Genomic DNA, 11,973 nt, shown 5'->3' on the forward strand with positions numbered 1-11,973 from the left:
GTGCTCTGAGCTGAAGGTAAAATATATATATATATAAAACTTTTTACAGTTTTTACAGCAGTCTGAATGCCGTTTGACTCACAGAGGTGAGTTGTACATGCATTGACCTTATCTATAATATTTTAAACAGTGTATATTAAACAGAAAATGAGGACGAGCATAATATGTCTAGTTTAATTTCTCATTGGAAAAGTTGCATATTCTTTACATCAGACTAAATAAATTCACAAATACTAGTTCCAGCAGTTAAGGACTCTTCAGATATTAAAATCAAGTCTCTCCAGCACTTAAATGACTCTGCTTGAGCGCACCAACACATTAGATATGAGCTGTTAAACTATAAATATCAGATGTTTTTGCACAAAATATTTTTGGCTCGTTTGAAGATAGCGTATCTGTACTTGAATGTACCTGAACAATGTGTAAAAGGAACAAGAATTGCAAGATTGGCTCAAATAAAGTGAGCCGAGCCTTTGAGAATTGTGATTTTCATTTGATGTTTGTGCCAAAGTAAATAAGAACAACTGTGCAGGAGTTATTTTAGCTGCAGAATCTGGCTGAAACAGGCAAATGGCTCGATAACAATCACACTGTTCCCAGAGAACAATGCACACGCCAAACAACAACGCAGATGCTGAATGACCAATCTCCACCTGACTGTGAGTGATCCCATGTCATGTTTCCCCACAGTGCCACTGTGGCACGGCTGGGATGAGCTCGCTGCTACCCCTGGATTCAAACATCAACCAACAGGGTCTCCCCTTGATCCCTTCTCCTCTGCTTTTGCTTAGTAAACACGATAATAGCAGTGCTGTGTTCATGTGGGCTCCGTGTTAACACTGTGGCTGTCAAAGGCCATCATGCCCCTTCAAAGGATGATGGCTCTCTAAAGTGGGCTCTCTCGGTAGCAGCCATTTTCCACTTGACTGGCCCCACACACGAAGGGGGACTGGTAGCCCCTAGCAGCTGGGCTCGACTGGTCACTGGGGGTGGGGAGAAGGAGATGAATGGGTTGGATGTAAGGGGAGGGAGCTAATGGTAAGAAGAGGATGGTGTCTATATGCATCAAGAGGTGTTTTTAGTATTTTTGTCCCAAAATATACCCCTTACTTTACCCTCCAAAACACTCCTGAAAATGTGCTTACAACCCAGGTGTGTTTATGCACGTAGGATGACCTGCTCATTGTCAATTTCCATCAAATATCTGACTTACATTTGCAGTCACTGGCACTGGGATAAAGTGCTATTTTGCATGTCAGCTGAAATATTTTGTTGCTCGGCAAAAACCTGGCATATCGCTTGCACTCCTTAATGAGAAACAGACTGCCAGTATCTCATCAGGAACCGGGAACCAGAGCCCATTGAGATGTTATGATATGAATGATAATTCAGCGAGTGTGTTTGCTCGGCTATATAGGCTTTGTGTCAACACTCTGGGTCCAGCCAGGTCTCGCTCGGGACACAGAGAGCAGGATGCATTTTCATAAATCATTTCTTGACACCAAATCAAGGTTATGTGGTTGGCAGACTGTAGCCTGTAAATTGCCTTTGCATTGTCAATGCAAAGGCCCTCCGCTGGGATTTAAGTAGTTCACTAGCTATTTATGGCTGGAAAATTAAGATGACCTTTTCCCAAAATGTGATGATGGTGCTTTCAATACAAACTAATGCACAGAAGAGAAATGCCTTATCATATATGGGAAGTGTAAACCATTCATTTAAAAGCCGCATACACAGAGAATAGCCTGCTTTTGTTACTCATGCATGATGCACTGGCTCTATACTACCCACAGTGTAGAGGTAATAATTAGCTCACTACAGCAGGGTAACAAGTTTGCACCCCCGTCCTGCTGTGCAGCACTGTAATTGGTCCCCTCATGTGGCACCGTCGGGCCCCAGAACAAAGGGTTCCCAGAGGGGGAATCTATGCTGACCTATGCTGAACCTTCCACAACAATGACAGGCAGGAAGCATTTACATATGCTGACAGACTTGTCTCTTCCTAGGGTGGAGTGCTAGGCACTTCATTAAAGCAACATCAATACCTGCTGATAGAAAACGAGGAGTGGGCCCGTGCGCATCACTGTCTGCTCTGAGACACTATAGTGAAATGACATAGGGCTGTCACATCCAATTTCAAATAAATGGACAGCATTTATTAAACAGAGTGTGTGTGGAAATTGATGGGGGAGAAGCTGTGAGTTGCTGTCAGAGCCGTGCTTGTCTGCATGCATCAGCAATTGGTTTGCCCACAAGCTGTTCACCTGAACGTCAGCTGCCAAAATCTGTCAGCCCCCGGGTGCACCCGAGCAAATTTCCACACTTTCTGAGCATTATTTTTTGTTATTTTTGACCTAAAAAAGCAGTTTACGCTCTTTTTCTGCGGCCGTGCTTCTGCGTCGTGTTTCGTCACAGAAGCCTAACGCGCTTTTCAGTGAATGCTGAAGAGAAGCGCGTGCAAAGTCAGATACAGGTGACATATCTGTCGATTCAGCAGCCACGCTGCAAGAGTGCAGGTGGTTCCATCCATTCATTGCATCATGCTGCTGTGAATTCATTCTCTTATCCCGTTAAAGGAAGGGTAAATCCTCCTTCCATTTGACACGCTGCTCATTTAGTTGAGAGGCACAGTGGCTGGCTGGAGGGAGGAGAGCCAAGGGGGTGCTGTGGTCGTGGTAGCGGTGGTGTCGAGGAGGAGGGGGACTCTTTGGGAGGTGTCGACCTGAGCAGATGGACTTCTCAGTTGCGTAGTAAGTGGAGTCTTCACACGGCAGAGACTGCAGGATCTCACAGGACCGGGACACAGCATCCAGGTGGCCACAGCCCCTCCTGACCAGCTGGAGGAGCGATGGGACCATCTGACACTCGGAGGAAAATGATACACTTCTCTTTGCTGCTTTGTTTTGTCTTGACACAAAAGCCCAGAGCCAATCAGGGAATTTAGCTAATGAAGCGTAGAGAAAATCCTCTTGATTACATACAAGCATTCAAGGTCACATTAGCAATGAGAGAACAGCGTTTGCACAGTCTTCAGGTGTACACTTCTACTTTGTAGTCATGCTCAGATTTTTTATTTCAAGACAAAAACAATAAATCTCATGTATTGTTTGACGTGATTAAGATTTCATACAAACCCGTCCTCTAAATCTGCATCAGCAACTGACTGCAGTGATTTCTGCACAGCTTACACGTACTGCAATGTAGATTCAGCAAATCCAAGTGAGAAAGTCCCATCTGTGCTTCTCCTCCACTGATCCTGGGCCCTGGAGGCTATGTAGGGCTAATTGTGGCCCCATTTTCCTTTCCTTATCTTTTTGTTTTTACTCAGTGTCAGGGTCAGGGAAGCTCCCAAGTGACCAGCGGCAGGAGCAACAGCCATCGGCCCCCTGCTGAGCATCAGTAATTAGAGCCCTCCTCCACCGCCCTGGCTTTTCCCCCCAGACCCAGGCCAGGGAACCTCTCGCTTTCCTTCTGAAGGGCATGGGGGGCAGAGAGGAGGAACAGCTGCTGATGGGAAACCACTCTGCGGTTCCCATCGATGACCAGCATCCGTCCATACTCCTCAGAGGATTTGCACCAGCATCTTTAGGATAGGAATGATGGGATCATTTTATGTCTGCTTTCTCATGGCTGCTAATCTTGCCTCTAAACACTAGTTGATGTTTATCAATGAAAGGGCATCGCTGTACATGAAAGGCAGCTTTGCACGACTCACACATTCATCATATGTATAATAGCAAGGGGACAATAAAATTTGCTAGACCTCTAATGAAAATATCCTTTGTGATGGTAATATTTTTTCCTTTAATTAAAAATAACAGTGTTGGACTAACCACCTCCCTCAAATTCTCCCCATAACATGCGTAAATTGAGTCCTTGGATCCAGAAGGATATCTGGGCCTGGATTAGTGGATTAGTGATATTTTTAAAGACATTGCCGAATTCCTCTCATTTTAGTTTGGTATATTTGTAAGATGGTGCAAAATGACAAATTTTGCCCTATATCACAATGATTTTTTAAAATCCCTGAAAAAATTCCTGGACTAAGATATGGAGCCAGGGTTAGTTAGACAAGTTAGTCAAGCCATGCACAACAATCCCGACTAACACCCTGAACCAATTAACTGATACTTGTTCATTTTTAGGGGTGCAAATTATTTCAGTAGTGGAGATAGCACCAACATATCATTGCAAAAACACCCACTACCAGTGGATCACTTCCATTGAAAATCCTACTTAATACCTAAATTAAAAATAGCCTCAGTGACTCATATATTATTATGTATCATAATACTGATGCAACAGTGTGTAAGCAGTGTTTTTCTGTTTTAGAAAGTGGATCCAAGTAATCTTATCTTATTAAATGTTTAGATACATTAGATCCTACCCTGCTGTAGAGGTCAGGCCCTGCTGCTGGGGAAGAACATAAATATGAGGGAAAGTAAGATAATTAACTAGAGAGGAAGGAAGGAAGTGATTCTGCAACACAAATATGTATTCAGCTTTAAACATTTTGTTCTGTTATCTAAATAAAACCATCTGAAAAGCTATGAGGGGAAGCCATTTGACTTTGAGCTGACCTTACTCACAATAAAGTGTTTTTCAACAGGTGGGTAGAAATCATGGTTCAGTCATTCGTCATATTTTGAATGCTAGTCACGTGTTTATACTTTCACATGTCTATGGTAACTTGTAAGTAAATGTAATAGAATGAAAAATACGGTATTTTTCTCTCATGTCGTTTAGTGCAAGTCTAAAGTAGGATAAAATGAAAATATGTAAATATTAGTGCCGAAAATAACCACAACTGTTTCATATTTTCTGCAAGACTTCCATTGTTTACAATGACCAGAACTGCATTGGTCCTGGCCAGAACAGCCTGCTGATTATTTCAAGCTGTCACTAGTAGTGTGGTTCTATAAATAGACGTCCATGTCCTGTCAGTGTGTCCATCATCTCCACAGATAATAAAATGCATCAACCACCTGTTTTTATGAGATTTTCATTTTATACATGGGTGATTTAAAAAGCAAAACATCCCACATAATAGCTGCATAAATATGAGCTTTCAATCTGTTTAACCCCTTTTATTGTTTCGAGCACCCAGTAAACTGTATTTCACGTCGAAGGATTTGTGGTCACTCGGTGTCTGCAGATTGTGAACCGACATGTCTTAAAAGAATGCTTGTGCCATCTAGTGGCCAAATATTGTAACAAGTGTAAGTCCAAACGTGTTTTAATAAACACAACATTGCAAAGTAAATATCATTTGAGCAACAAAAAAAAAAATGCAAAATTTAAACCAGTCGTATGTCTGGAAAAAGGTAGAAGCTGAATTCACCTCTGAAGCTCATTGACAAGCACGTCGGTTTTACCAGCTCAAAGAAAAAATGTAAAAATGACATGTTGTGATGTTTTGAAGGATTAGAGTCATGTGAGGGGAAAAATAAGTTTTCACAGGACTCTCTGAAGGGCTAAGCACACCTTTACTGCTACCCCAGGAATTAAGATGATGTGAAGCAGCCAGGTGCTGCTAATCAAATGCAGCAAGTGTGACCACCTCTATAAAAGCTAACGTTTGGGCAGTTTGCTGGTCTGGAGCATTCAGGTGTGTGTTAGCACAATGCCACTATCTTCCCAGCAATGGATGTCCTAGTAAATTTACCCCAAGGTCAGACGGCAATGCCCAACGACTGCAAAAACCTCAAGAGCTACATCTCAGACCTTACAGGCCTCGGTTAGTATGTTAAATGTTAACGTTCATGACGATAAAAAATTAGAAAACGACTGAACAAGTATGGCCAGTTTGGAAGGCTGCCAGAAGAAAGTCTCTTGTCTCTAAAATGAACATGGCAGCACAGCTTAAGGTTGCCAAGTTGCAATAAATCACAAGACTTCTGAAACAATGTCTTTTGGTCAGACAAGATCACAGTGAAGATGGTTAGCCACAGTGCACAGCGCCACATTTGACGGAAATCACATTTACCACATAAGCACAAACACCTCATTCCAGCTGTCAGCACGGTGGTGGAGGGGTGATTATATGGGTTTGTTTTGAGGCCACAGGACTTAGGAACCTTGCACTCACTGAGTCAACCAGGAATTCCTCTGTACACCAAAATATTCTAGAGCCAAATGCAAAGGCACCTGGCCGACAGTTAAAGTTTGTCCAAAAATGGGTCGTGCAACAGGACAATGATCCTAAGCACAGCAGCAAATCTACAAGAGTAGAAGAAAGAATGAAAGAATCATGGTGTTGCAATGACCCAGTCAAAGTCCAGACTTCAACCTGATTGAAATACTGTGGATTTATGAGCTGTGCATAAATGAATGCCTGCAAACCTCAATGAACTAAAGCAAGGCAGTAAAGGAGAGTGGGCCACAGCGGTGTGAGAGAGCAATAAAGTCATATAGAAAACAATAACTTCAAGTTATTGCAGCTAAAGGTGGTCATACAAACAACTGAATCATAGAGTGTATTTTGTTTTTCACAGGACTGCATAACCACTTGTGTGTTAATTTGTGCCTTGATTAAAAACAAGATGCAGCATGTTTGTTAGTGAGGGAGTGACATGCCAGAAACAGTTCTGGCTTCACTTTTTGTTTATAGTCATGAGAGCGCCTTTCATCTACATCTCTTGCAAAAAAAGATTAAATTAATCTAACAAAGTCTGCAGCTCGTCATCAGTCATAGAGGGCACTCGGTGTTGCAGAAGTCTCCTGACTTGAAGAACTGGTAAATGTTAACCAGCGGGAACATAATGACGGAGCCCACTAGTGAACCCATCTGTGTCGCAGCTCCACACCAGACCAAAGCGTTGTGGCTCCGGTCTCTCAGGATGACACCCACCATGACTTTGACATAAGACAATGTCCCAGTAAAGAAGAGCCATGAGAGCACCTGGTGAGAGTAAAACAAGAACACAGACTCAGCAGCTCATTTGGATGTTAATCATTATTTTAACAGTGTTTGTGACTAAAACATAGACTCTGATTTCACACTGAGTAATGATGTTGCCTCATCATAAGTTATGAGTGAGCAGAGTTCAATGCTCAGGACGTTTATGAAGGAGGTTTTGTACTTTTGTACACACCTCTCTTAAAGAACATGCTTGCGTTTCACTCACAATTATCGCCTCTCCCACTGCAGACCCATGAAGCAAGGGACAAGGACTCATAGCTGCCATGGCCATGTTATAGCTGCCAAATCCTGTCCCCACCACCGCCAGTAGGCCGAGAAAGACCTGCGACCTGGGCGCAAAAGACGTCTGTTATCAGCAGCAGTTTGTTAATTTCTCTGAATCCAAAGGCAACTTGTCTTTCAAGTGAATAAATCAATGGACCTTGAGCAAATATTTGAGTGATAGTGGGGGGAAAAAATGTGTTAATAACAACCAGGTACCTGTAAGCACACTAAAGTAGAGTTTGCTTGCTGTATGGTAAAAACTTCTTTTCCAAAGAGCTTGCAAAAATCATGATGGGGATAAAATCTACACTCCTCTTTAGAAAATGTAAGATTTGGGGAATCCAAATTAGATGAAAAAAGTGTCTTTGTCTTCAATGCTAAGGTGCTGTAGTATCATACCCAGTAAACATGCTTAATCAGCCTTTTGTAACTGTAATCGTCACAACAATCTTTATGCTCTTAGATGTGACTAAAGATTGAGACTATAATAAGGAAAGTGTTTACTGACGTCATAGATTAGAGGAGCAGTAGGTTCATTTTTCAATCTGACCTACTTTTTGCAGGTGCTGTGGTAAGCACTGCTGCCTCACAGTGAGACGCTCCTGGGTTTGAGTCTGCCAGCCAGCTTTCTTTCTTTGTGGAGTTTGCATGTTCCCCCCAGCTCTGCGTGGGTACTTCTTCCAACAATCCAAAAACATGTGCGTGCATGTTAGGCTAACTTTTGATTGTAAATTGGGTGTGAATGAGCATGAATGGTCATCTGTCTCTCTGTGACAACTCTGCAAATGACTGGCAACCTGTCCAGGGTGTACCCTGCTTCTACCCCTATGACAACTGGGATAGGCTTTGCTCTTCCCATGACCCTAAATTAGATGGCCATTCTTCAGTGTCCATTATATACTTTCCAGTGTCTATTGCAGATCAAGCTGTGGACCCATAACCTGCAGGCCAGGGGACCAGCGTTTATGAGTTATGAGTTATGTTCAGTAAATGCATCTGTAAACTATTTACCAACATAGCAAATTGATTCACGTGTTTTTGATTTGGTACAGATTTTACCCTGAACAGAGGAAGTCAAAACTGCTTCGGTGTTCATCAGGACACTTCACTTTTGGTTTCATACAGACTTACAATAATAAAACATTATTACCTGTTTTGGATGAACATTGCAAGAGTACAGGCCACTGGGTTGGCCACTGATGCCAGAGCTGCAGAGAGGTGATAGGCCAGGTTCCCGTATGGCATACAGGAGTATGTTTGCACAGAGGGAAGCAGGCCGTTGGTTGCAGAATTAACCCACACCACCAGAAAGTAAATGAAGGTCAGCTGGTACACGGAAGGTTTTGCCACCAGATGTCTGCCCTGGGCAACCGCCTCACCATTGTTTTTTACGCTTCCTCCATCAAGATCAGCCCCTGAGTTATCCAGATAGGAGCTGACAGACACTACTGTATCCTGCACAAGGTTCTCAGTGGACAGCTCGTATGTCCGAGGGAGTCTGTTCAGTGCAACAAAAGCAGCCAGGCTTATGCACATCATGGCTGCTAGGATGAAGAAAAACACCTCGGTGGAGAAGTTTGGGGGAAGATACTCCGTATATAATGATCCTGTGTGGTTTCCTGCAGTCTCAGAAGAGTTGACGCATTTGGCCATACCCACACCCTGAGCTAGAGCAACTACACCAGGAATGAAACCACTTAGCCCCTCTCCAATATAATAAGTGGTAATATATTTTGCTGGAAGCTGCATCATAAAAGGTAAGAAGGTAACTGAAGAAGTGCAGTCCACCAGAGAAAGGAAGAAAGTTATGATAAAGAAGGCTGTGCTACGTGATGCCCCTATAAAAATCGTGGTCCTGTCCCAGAAGAAGGCAAGCAGGATGCAGGACAGGACACCGATGGAGAGGATGGAGTAAATGACAATATACTCTTTAAGACACCCTGGGTACAGTTTGTGCATCAGGGTGACCAGCAGAGGTCCCACGTTAGCCAACTGGATAATTACTGTGAGGTAGGAGGGTAGATCCCAGCCTTCAGGGAGTGCGTTGACAATGAGCGGCAGCTCCACCCACAGTCCGTTCACAGCCACCCAGGAGCCAATGCCAAAGGCGCAGGCCAGAAAGTGGACGAGCAGAGCCATACTGCAGGTGGATCAGTGTGAAAAAGTCTGTGGAAATAAATTAATAAGGATGCATCAGTATGTAAGAAAAGTGCTGTGTAATGCTGTTGTGTCTGGGTGTTCCCAAACTCAGAGTAAATACCAGTGGTCTCAAACTCGCGGCCTGTATATTGATGTGAAGAAATATAATGCAGTTTGGCTCTTGAAGTTACTTTTTTTGTTAGGAAGGATTTGTTTGTTTGGTAGTTCAATGAAGGGCTTCAGTTAGTTAAGTATGAGGAAAAAATCCATTCACATTTGTTGTTCTGTCTTGTTATACAATATTTGACATTTTAAAAAACAAAGAGAAAAAACACTAAATTTTCAGAAATATTTGTGGGTGTTTTCTTGTTTGTTTGTTGTTTGTACTACTTGAACACTCAAGTGGCCCTCCACTGAGATGACAGCAGTGGCCCACAGCTCATTTGAGTTTGAGACCCCTGGTCTATACCAATGACTATACTACTACTACTACTACTACTACTACTACTACTACTAATAATAATAATAATAATAATAATAATAATAATAATAATAATAATAATAATAATAATAGTCGGCATTCTTTTGAAACAAAATAAATTCTTTTGAAACAAATTATAACTACTCCCTTCTGGTTTTATGCCTCTGCCAGCAAGGGAAGTTGAGGTCTAAACTTGACCTTTGAACTTTTACATATAAAATGCCATCACAGTCTAAGAGCTATGGCCAAAAACATGTTTTGTGAGGTCACAGCGACCTTGATCATTGACCACTAACATCTGATAAGCTCATTCTTAAGTTAAGATAAATGTCATGTGAAGAAATTCATTCAAGTTCTTCGAGATATTGAGTTCATGATAACGGTACCAACAGACAGAGATCTCAAACAGAAACCTATTCCTTTGTACAGCAACTGCTGGCAATATAAGTAAACTAGAAGCTAAGTAATGTGACAAGCAGTACCTGTGGTCCCGCTGTCTACCACACTGTCAGTCATGCTTTCCTCACCTGTATAGACTTTCATGCCTGAGATGTCTTTTATTGTTGTAGCCAGTAAAGCTGAAGCAACTCATCGTTACTTTGTAGTTAATTTGCTGAAATGGATCGTATTTTATATTTCTGATGCTATATTTTGTTTCTTTATTTCTTCTCATAACAAATATCCAGCAGTTAAAATAAATGTAGACTCATGTTACAAATGTAAATCAGCATAAAACAGAAATACTTTTATCCCACTGATACCTGCGATACAGTGTAGTGGTAGTTAGTCATTACCCAAAATAAATAACAACCTTTTCAGCATTATGAAGGGTTCACACCTGTGGCTGGTACAATTGTCACATTACTTTCAGACATTGTCGAGGAATTCAACAAACCATATGTGCCTGCCCATCTCTTCCTCTTCACATTTTCACTCTGTCTTTGTGCATGCGTGTGGCTTTCAAACTGATCTCATGATGAAATAAGTCAGAAGGCAGTCTTGTGATAAACAGAATTTGAAGAAGCTGACACTGAGGTTGCTGAAAAACACAGTGTTATACTGTACTTTAAGTGGTGTGGTCAGTTGAGATAATGAGGTTAAAAGAAAAACAGAAATTACAGTGTTTGCACGCACTCAGTACTGAGCTCTCGAGTAAATGCACTTCCTTTTAGATACAAAAATGTACTTACAAGTTGTTTTAATCCTCGGAGGCGCTGAATAGGACTTGCTGTCATCTTACAAAAAGATTACTGACTGGTCTTGCGTAAGCACATGCTGGTGGGACTCGCGTGGCTGCTGTGTAGGTCAGAGTCCACTCCTGCACCAATAATCAGCTCCACCAGATAACAGGGGGTAGTGTCTTCCTTTATTAAGGTCAAGTTAGTCTTTAGCACTTTGAGGAGCTCGCACAGACAGCTAAAAGAATAAGACAATAAAAAATAAAAGTAATAATTGTTTTTGACTGTTCAAATGCAGCTACAGGGGGGAGTTTAACACCTGAAAGTTAAAGGGAAGATACCAAAGTGTCACAATTCAGCCTTCAGCATAATTAAACAGAGACACATAGCTGTATTTTTTTAGATTGAGTGAATTTAAACTTCCAGGATTACCTTTATATCTAGAGTGAATGCAAACAAGCCTCCAAAAACCTGCTTAGAAATTACAAGACATTTTTGTTCGATATATTCATGAGGAAGTCTCAAGAAAGAACTCCTAATATCTAATTCGTCTTGTTTTACATGCCAATTTGCCAAAATATAGACAAGCTCAAAAGCAAGGCTCATATTAATTGACAATACCAACCTGTAGCCCAAAGTGATATCATATTTCCCCCCTCAGGGTCACATAACTGTTAAATATCACACTGAACTGATGAAATCGAATTAAGTCAGGTTAGATTAATACTACATTGCCCTCTACTGGTCACAAGTGTCAAATAAATCGGTTTGCCACCGAGCTTTGACAAATCAGTCCTTTGAAAAACACTGATACCAAATTATTCTGGAAAAGTAGTCACTTCATTGTGTCTATTTGGTATTAAAACATCATGGTCCGCCTGTAAAACAGAGCCAAAATACCTTGTTCTGGTAAACTGAGCTTAACTCACTAATGCTACAGTCACATTAGGGAAAACTGGACTGGAGTCCTGACTGGAGTCTGCAGCATG

At 41.8% G+C, this 11,973-nt stretch overlaps 1 protein-coding gene across 1 annotated transcript; it reads right to left on the minus strand.

Moving 5' to 3' along the window:
• Positions 1-301: 301 nt before the first annotated feature.
• slc52a3 (solute carrier family 52 member 3) lies at positions 302-11,121 on the minus strand. The gene is made up of 4 exons (XM_005930622.2): positions 10,997-11,121; positions 8,337-9,352; positions 7,128-7,251; positions 302-6,901 (listed from the first exon to the last, which is right to left on the minus strand). The coding sequence occupies exons 2-4, from the start codon at positions 9,323-9,325 to the stop codon at positions 6,689-6,691; spliced, it is 1,326 nt and encodes a 441-aa protein (XP_005930684.1). The 5' UTR covers positions 9,326-9,352; positions 10,997-11,121; the 3' UTR covers positions 302-6,688.
• Between the last annotated feature and the right edge of the window lie 852 nt (positions 11,122-11,973).

The sequence above is a fragment of the Haplochromis burtoni genome, unplaced genomic scaffold (genome assembly GCF_018398535.1).
Source record: "Haplochromis burtoni strain Fernald_Lab_line unplaced genomic scaffold, NCSU_Asbu1 Contig_134, whole genome shotgun sequence".
Taxonomy (NCBI): domain Eukaryota; kingdom Metazoa; phylum Chordata; class Actinopteri; order Cichliformes; family Cichlidae; genus Haplochromis; species Haplochromis burtoni.

Bases quoted from the DNA above. Each gene is read 5' to 3' on its own strand.
- slc52a3 (XM_005930622.2), bottom strand. From the start codon at position 9,325: ATGGCTCTGCTCGTCCACTTTCTGGCCTGCGCCTTTGGCATTGGCTCC. The intron at 7,252-8,336 runs GTAATAATGTTT...TTTTGCGCCCAG, and splicing joins GCAATGTTCATCCAAAACAG to GTCGCAGGTCTTTCTCGGCC. The intron at 6,902-7,127 runs GTGAGTGAAACG...TACTCTCACCAG, and splicing joins CAGTGGGAGAGGCGATAATT to GTGCTCTCATGGCTCTTCTT.